The following is an 8,710-nucleotide window of genomic DNA, read 5'->3' on the forward strand; positions in this document are numbered from 1 at the left end:
CTGATCTTTTTTATGTTACCAGGCATCTCACTGGCTAGAGTGCCCCTAGTGACAGGATTAAATATTGCCTGTATAGAAGACTAATGGGACCAATGTAACTGTAAAACTGTTACAACACTTGTACAGACTGCAGTAATAGTAATGTTCTTGTGTTAAAGTTAGTTAAGAGCGTAAAAACACACATCCAGAGCACAGCGTCTTTCTTTTATCAAGAAGTGGCACAAAACAGACGTAATCATTGTCTTGATCATTGTCAGTGCAGTGAATGGGTGCCGTCAGAATGAGAGTCTGATAAAAACATTACAATAATCCACAGCACTCCAGTCCATCAGTGAACATCTGGAGAAGACAAAAGATGACTCTCATTCTGACGGCACCCATTCACTGCAGAGCATCCACTGATGAGACACTGATGCAGTGCTGCAGTTCTACATTTCTAAGCCGAAGTGTAGATGTGACTCTATTTATGCGATCGGTGCTGTAGAACGTCTATACCCCACTAAACTAATGTCATTCTAGCTGTTTTCCAATGAACTGCACTTTGTTTTTAATGATGTTTCTGCCCTAGGTGCCATTCTTCATGTCTATGCAGCCATTTCTTGAAGACTGGTTTGTAGATGCCTTCTGATGAGATTTTATTGATGCGTTCGATGCACATTAAGCATTCGTTTGCTGAGATGTTTGTTCAGTGATGTTTCAATAAACCACTTCGTATGCCCTGATTGGATTTCTATCTTTTCCCATCGACTGAGAAATGCAAGAGTTTGCATGTCATATTTATTACTGGAATTTTGATTGATTTAATTACAATAAATTCTCATTTCATACATCTTATAAAACATCGACTTGCAGACAGCATGCTGTGAAACGTTTGGTCACATCAAACAAACTAAACGATGGAAATCTTCACAGAAAACCAAATTAAAATGGGTTTGGGATCAGATTTTAACTAGTGAACTTCAAGCCTGCAGTTTTCTTTAATAATAGTAAACCCAAACCCTTTAGACACTAACAGCTTATCATCCAGTGTAACCTGCTCTTCAGTTTGAACTCGGAATGAGACGCGTTTAAAACACACTGCTATCAATCGGTGTCATTCTGAAGCAGATGATTGTGTCATATTTACAGTCGTCTGGTTCTACAGCAGGCAGCTGAGGGAGACTTTAGTGGTGTACGACGGCTGAATGTCTGAAAAAGAGGAAGACTTTAAGCTTAACATCTGCAAAGTGATGCACAAACTGTTTCCAAATGTATTTAAAGTTCTGTAGGAGTACTGAACGATGCACTGAAAAAATGGCTTTGCATTTACTTTGAAACTGCTTGTAAATTTCACCAATAATCAAAGGAACGACAAGGAACACATTGAATTAAACATGCAATTTTCAAGTAGACTCAAATAGTATCTTACTCCAGTAATCTGTTATTTTATAACTTAAAAATCAGCATTTTAGAATTGGCTCCTTTTCTATATTTATTTGATACGTTTTCTTCTGTGTCCTTTTTGCTCCATTAATTTGTAGTTTAAACCCATGGATTTATCAGCAATTTCACCTCTGTCTTGAAGAGTCTCGATGTATGTCTTAATGAACTCCTTGTCACGCTCGTCCTGAGCATCTGCGTCTGTGTTCATCTCGTTCATGTCTTCATTGTTGGTGTTTATTGGATTGTCATATAATCGGATTAATCTAAACAGAAAGACATTAGGTCAGCGCTTAATGGAGTGTTATTAGGGGTTTGGATAGACCATGCAGCTGCTCATGTTTTATACACGTATTGTAAAAAAAAAAAAAAAACACTAAAAGTGATGGAGGAAAAATTATAATGAAATGTTTTGCAAGTCACTGCAAAGTTTTACAGTTTTCTTGTGGGGACGCAAATGTTTACTAGAGAACGCAAAGTGTCTTTGGCAAATGCAAATGTTTTGTGACCAAATGCACATTTTTCAGGTTTGCGAAAGAACTTAGATGCTAATAAAAAATGGGGGAAAAAAACTATGGAAACAATCACAGAAATTCTAATGGTTTTATGGTAATAATGGTAATTCTCACTACAAATACGATTACAAACATTTCAAACCATCAACTTTTATCCATTAAAACCATTAAAAACTGTTTCCTTTAGTGCATTTTGGGACATTCTATAAGCCTTCGATTTCTGTTTTTAACAAGCCACCAATAGGATACCTCCACTACAGTTTCCATTAGAACCAATACAATTTCCAATAAACCAGTACAAACATTACAAATTCCCTGGTTTCTATTGTTCTCGGGGGAACTCAATAGTCTGGCGAACACACACAAAGTTTATCTATTGATAACGGTCTGTAACAGTTTCGCAAATGAACACAAAGTGTCTCAGAGGAACGCAACAGTTTTTTCGAACAAACACAGTGCTTTAAGTGGCCGGTACGCACCCGTACTCAGTACCAGCACTTCCAAATATATCTCTTGAGCGTACAGCCACCTCTCCGTGCGCCCAGAAGGTGATTTTAGCGTACCGGTAAGTTCATTTGGACATCTGTTTTAATAGAGGTTTTAATCCTTTGCCTGGCTGGGCTTCCGGTTTTCAGAGCTTCTTCCAGTTCGGGAGTTCGTAGCGGGTTCGCGAATCATTGGTATCAGTTCGAGGAATCGGAGCGGGATCGCGAATCATTTAAGTCAGTTTGGGAATTCGGAGCGGGATCGCGAATCATTTGAGTCAGTTCGGGAGTTCGTAGCGGGTTCGCGAATCATTTGAGTCAATTTGGGAATCGCGAATCATTTAAGTCAGTTTGGGAGTTCGGAGCGGGATCGCGAATCATTTAAGTCAGTTTGGGAGTTCGGAGCGGGATCGCGAATCATTTTAGTCAGTTTGGGGATCGTGAATCATTTAAGTCAGTTTGGGAGTTCGGAGCGGGATCGCGAATCATTTAAGTCAGTTTGGGAGTTCGGAGCGGGATCGTGAATCATTTAAGTCAGTTTGGGAGTTCGGAGCGGGATCGCGAATCATTTTAGTCAGTTTGGGGATCGTGAATCATTTGAATCAGTTTGGGAGTTCGGAGCGGGATCGCGAATCATTTTAGTCAGTTTGGGGATCGTGAATCATTTAAGTCAGTTTGGGAGTTCGGAGCGGGATCGCGAATCATTTAAGTCAGTTTGGGAGTTCGGAGCGGGATCGCGAATCATTTAAGTCAGTTTGGGAGTTCGGAGCGGGATCGCGAATCATTTAAGTCAGTTTGGGAGTTCGGAGCGGGATCGCGAATCATTTTAGTCAGTTTGGGGATCGTGAATCATTTGAATCAGTTCGCGGAATCGGAGCGGGTTCGCGAATCATTTGAGTAAATTTTGGGATCGCGAATCATTTGAGTCAGTTTGGGAGTTCGTAGCGGGTTCGTGAATCATTTGAGTCAGTTCGGGAGTTATTAAAAATCCCTTTGCACATTTTATTTATGTTCAGTAGTTCTTTCTAGCTCAAGCAAATCCACAAACTAATAAAAGGATTTATTATTAAGGTTGCCTGTTGACTGCTGTATATAAAACCCCTTCAATATAGTTGTTGTTACCTCAGGGGATGAGGGGAGTCATCAAAAACAAAAACAAAAAAAACAGAAAATAATTTTATTTTTTGGCTATAATAGAGTACCGGCACCTCTTTTGGGCCACTTAAAACACTGAACGAACACAAAGTGTCTCAGAGGAATGCAAAAGAATTCACGAACGAACACAAAGTGTCAGAGGAACGCAACAGTTTTACAAGCAAGCGCAAAGGTTAATGGTGAAACGCAGGAGATTTTCAAGAGAATGAAGAATCCCTCGTTCCATAGGGTTCACACTTACTTGATGTTAGGATTGTCGACTAATTGCGACGGGATGCTGTACAGTTCGTCTGCGCTGATGACCAGCATCTTCAGATGGATGAGGTTCGTCATGGTCATCGGCACGTATCGCACGTTGTTTTTGTGAAGGAACAGCATCTCTAATGACTCGAGTCTGATGAAGGACAGATTCATGATGTCAGGCACATGATCAGTGTTGGGAGTAACGCATTACAACTAACGCGAGTTACGAAATCAGGTTACTGTTTTCAAAAAACTATTTTTTAATTTACAAGAAAATAAATGAGTTTTACATGTAAACTCAGAATATGATGCAAATCTGCAATAATTAATTACGATAAATAACAGATATCCTTTATATATTTAATCCCACTTTATTAACCAATGGCTTTGCTGCTGACCTTTGATGATTCAGTTCAAATATACCTATTAGCAAAAATGTTTTAGATAAACTTGTAAAAAGTTACTTTTTTAAGGTGTAATGCAATATTGTAATGCATAACTTTTAAAAGTAACTTTCCCCAACACTTGCAGTTGATGAATAGATGATTATGACCAGAAACGCTGTAAACACACACCTGTCGATATCCTCCGGCAGGTCTTTGAGTCTGTTGTTGCTGATGTCCAGACACTTCAGGCTTTCCATGCGGAGCACACAGACAGGAATACCGGCAAACTGATTCTCTGCCACGTCCAAGTGCGTCAATTTCTTTAGATTACTCAGCTGGAAACACAAATAACACAGACAAAAATATGAATTAATGCGTAAGAACATTTCAAATGGTGTTTTGTAATACCTCAAAGGGAAGCTCGGCCAGCTTTCCGTTTGCGGTCATCTCTAACCGTTCCAGATTCTCACATTCTCCGAGTTCAGGTGGAATGCTTAACAGTTTATTATAATTCACATTTAATTCCCTCAGGTTGATCAGCTTCCCTGTGAACGATGAGACATTGGCATTGACCACAGAAGCAGTCATCAGTGTCACAGACGTATATTTGAAGAAATAGACAACAATACATTGTACGAGTCACAATTATACATTTCTCTTTTATGCATTTTCTGGTTTGGTGCTACAGGATCACATATGTGGAGTTATGATTTTAGGATTTCATGTTTGGTGACTCTGACCTATCTCAGCAGGAAGCTTAGTCAGTCCATTTTTGGGAACGTCCAGCACATGCAGATCCACAAAGGCCTTGATGTAAGTGGGAATCTCGGGAATCCTGGTCCCGTGGATGTGCCATTCCCTGAGATAAGTCATGTACTGAAGATCTTCAGGCAATTTCTGCAGATCACAGTCATAGTTGGAGCACAAATGCATTTGAAAAACATCTTTGATAATGCTTTTTCAGATGGTTACCATCCATTTTTTCCCATTCAGCTCAAAAATGAACTTCTTGTTGTCTGCATCATTGTCTGGATGAGAGACACAGACAGTCAGAGGTCAGAGCTGTTTCTGGAGGTTTAACAAATGAAAATTACACACAATGAAGTAGAAAATCCATTGGATATCCTAGAAGAGAAGATCAACTGAAATGTAAGAAAAGAGATATTGGTGCATCATCTGTTAAGTTTACAAACGTTTCCTTTGAACTGTAACATATTGCAATCCATAATTTAAAATGTTTTTTTCAGCATTAAGAAATATAATACAATTATTTAAACAATGCAAATGGTAAATAAAAAAATAATGCAATTCTAAAATCCTGTTTATATGTTCTTACAGAGAACTAAAAATGATTGTAAAAATAAACAATGTTTTATTTAAACGAAACAATAATAATAAAATTAATAATACAAAATTAATATAAATTAAACAATTATGTTTAAATGTATATTTACCTACATATCATGTGACCAGTAACCAACATCAGAGAACTAAATACTAAGAATACTAAAAAAACTAATACTAAAAAATAATTAAAATACTAAAATTATTATTAATAATAAACACTTTCTAAAAATGTTTATCTACACATCATGTGACCACTAAACATTGTCAAAGAACTAAAAATGTTATATTAAAATGAATAACAATTATTTATTTAAATTTAAAACAATAATCATAAAATAATAAATAGTAAAAATTAAATACTTGCTTATTTTTTAATATATTTTATGTTAACCTGCATGTCATGTGACCATTAACCAATATCAGATATGTACATTTGATATTATTGAAATCATTTTATGCTGAAAATATATAAATCTAAAAAGGGGGTAAATATTTTAGATCAAAGGTGTTCGGCAAACAAAAATATTTGAGCGTCCCTGTTTGAGTTTGTCCTAGACTTCCATGTCCTCCATTTGATCAGGTGATGTGCTGACTCAAAGTATATGGGTTTGAGCTTTGCATTGATAAAGATACCCTTGTCATCGTTGGGCAGGAGGTGTGTTTCACTGAGCGCTGATCTCTCCAGATAACACTGCAGCGCTGTGACCTCAGCGCTCTTCAGCTTTCTGCATGCAATGCGATACTGCCACTGCTGCTCCACCCTGCAAACACACCATCACAACAGAGTCTGATTTACACCAACACAACAGAGTCTGATTTACACCAACACAACAGAGTCTGATTTACACCAACACAACAGAGTCTGATTTACACCAACACAACAGAGTCTGATTTACACCAACACAACAGAGTCTGATTTACACCAACACAACAGAGTCTGATTTACACCAACTCAACAGAGTCTGATTTACACCAACACAACAGAGTCTGATTTACACCAACTCAACAGAGTCTGATTTACACCAACACAACAGAGTCTGATTTACACCAACACAACAGAGTCTGATTTACACCAACTCAACAGAGTCTGATTTACACAAACACAACAGAGTCTGATTTACACCAACTCAACAGAGTCTGATTTACACCAACACAACAGAGTCTGATTTACACCAACACAACAGAGTCTGATTTACACCAACACAACAGAGTCTGATTTACACCATCACAACAGAGTCTGATTTACACCAACACAACAGAGTCTGATTTACACAAACACAACAGAGTCTGATTTACACCAACACAACAGAGTCTGATTTACACCATCACAACAGAGTCTGATTTACACCAACACAACAGAGTCTGATTTACACCAACACAACAGAGTCTGATTTACACCAACACAACAGAGTCTGATTTACACAAACACAACAGAGTCTGATTTACACAAACACAACAGAGTCTGATTTACACCAACACAACAGAGTCTGATTTACACCATCACAACAGAGTCTGATTTACACAAACACAACAGAGTCTGATTTACACCAACACAACAGAGTCTGATTTACACAAACACAACAGAGTCTGATTTACACAAACACAACAGAGTCTGATTTACACCAACACAACAGAGTCTGATTTACACCATCACAACAGAGTCTGATTTACACAAACACAACAGAGTCTGATTTACACCAACACAACAGAGTCTGATTTACACAAACACAACAGAGTCTGATTTACACAAACACAACAGAGTCTGATTTACACCAACACAACAGAGTCTGATTTACACAAACACAACAGAGTCTGATTTACACCAACACAACAGAGTCTGATTTACACAAACACAACAGAGTCTGATTTACACCAACACAACAGAGTCTGATTTACACCAACACAACAGAGTCTGATTTACACCAACACAACAGAGTCTGATTTACACCAACACAACAGAGTCTGATTTACACCAACACAACAGAGTCTGATTTACACCAACACAACAGAGTCTGATTTACACAAACACAACAGAGTCTGATTTACACAAACACAACAGAGTCTGATTTACTGCCAACATCAGCCGTTTCTCAAGATGCTGGAGGACCAAGACCTGGATCTGATCTGATCTGGATTCAGAAATCCCAGGTTTTGTTATCCAGGATCAGGTAAACCATCTTACTTTTGTGACGCTTTTTCAAAGCAGAATTGGATTGGATCTCCCTGATTCCCAATCTAGATTCCCAATCTGGATGACTAGTGCTCTACAGAGCCCCTAAAGGGACACAATGCCAATGTTTTGTATTTTATATTGCATTTACACACATAACTACTTATGACTGATGATTGTGCCAATGTAGTTTAAAATCAGTAATTACAAAAATAAAACTTTTAATTAAATGTAATGTTTTAGTTTGATACTGAGAGCTGTGTACATTACATGTTACAAATATAGCATTTTTGGACCAGTTTTAAAGTTTTATTACCACCCTTCTTATGGGATCAGAACATTGGATTTTGATTGGATTTTTCTGTGATCTAATCCTAATTCAGAATCTTTATTTTGGCCCATTTTCAAGATTTGATCCAATCCAATGGCGTGAATCAGTGGTTTAGTTCCAGTCCTGATCAAACGGTCACGTTATCTTGATCAGGTGTGTTTGTGTGGTTAATTTTAGCTCTGTATTCTAGACTCCATCTTCCTCATCCTCACTTGGCCAGAGCACTTTTACTGATCCGCTCTTCCTCCTTCTTCTGCCGCTGCTTGTATTTCTTCACACGTCCCTCCCACAGGCCTCGGATCAGAGAGAGGTCATAGACGGGAATGTCCACGCCGATCCGCTCTGCCTTCATGATGCTGAGGAACAGACGAACACACAGCAGCTGATATACAGTATACTGCAACACACCAACCTCTTACTCTGAATTCTTTCATATCAAATATAAATATCTAAACTATCTGAAATCATGATATATTTACTTGAGTTTATTAATTTTTTGTTTGTTTGCAATTTCTACCAGTATATTTGTTGGCCAGTTTTTTTTTTGTATGTTTTTGAAAAGATCCACCTCCACCTTTCAGTCCACGAAAACAGATTCATCTCACATTTGAAGAAGATCAGCAAAGAACATACTTTACACTGATTGATGGATGGATTGA

General features: G+C 37.9%; 1 protein-coding gene across 1 annotated transcript; it reads right to left on the reverse strand.

The window, feature by feature from the left end:
- Positions 1-763: 763 nt before the first annotated feature.
- On the reverse strand, positions 764-8,415 carry LOC113106905 (leucine-rich repeat-containing protein 2-like). Its single transcript, XM_026268933.1, has 9 exons — positions 8,264-8,415; positions 6,184-6,311; positions 5,176-5,231; positions 4,944-5,100; positions 4,612-4,748; positions 4,393-4,538; positions 3,816-3,968; positions 1,552-1,685; positions 764-1,188 (listed from the first exon to the last, which is right to left on the reverse strand). Exons 1-9 carry the CDS (start codon positions 8,401-8,403, stop codon positions 1,139-1,141), a joined length of 1,101 nt encoding a protein of 366 aa, XP_026124718.1. The 5' UTR covers positions 8,404-8,415; the 3' UTR covers positions 764-1,138.
- Positions 8,416-8,710: the final 295 nt, after the last annotated feature.

The sequence above is a fragment of the Carassius auratus genome, chromosome 8 (assembly GCF_003368295.1).
Source record: "Carassius auratus strain Wakin chromosome 8, ASM336829v1, whole genome shotgun sequence".
Lineage (NCBI taxonomy): Eukaryota > Metazoa > Chordata > Actinopteri > Cypriniformes > Cyprinidae > Carassius > Carassius auratus.

Bases quoted from the DNA above. Each gene is read 5' to 3' on its own strand.
- LOC113106905 (XM_026268933.1), bottom strand. From the start codon at position 8,403: ATGAAGGCAGAGCGGATCGGCGTGGACATTCCCGTCTATGACCTCTCT. The intron at 1,686-3,815 runs GTAAGTGTGAAC...CTTTCTGTTTAG, and splicing joins GTCGACAATCCTAACATCAA to ATTAATCCGATTATATGACA. The intron at 1,189-1,551 runs GTGAAATTGCTG...CCTCTTTTTCAG, and splicing joins CGAGACTCTTCAAGACAGAG to ACATTCAGCCGTCGTACACC.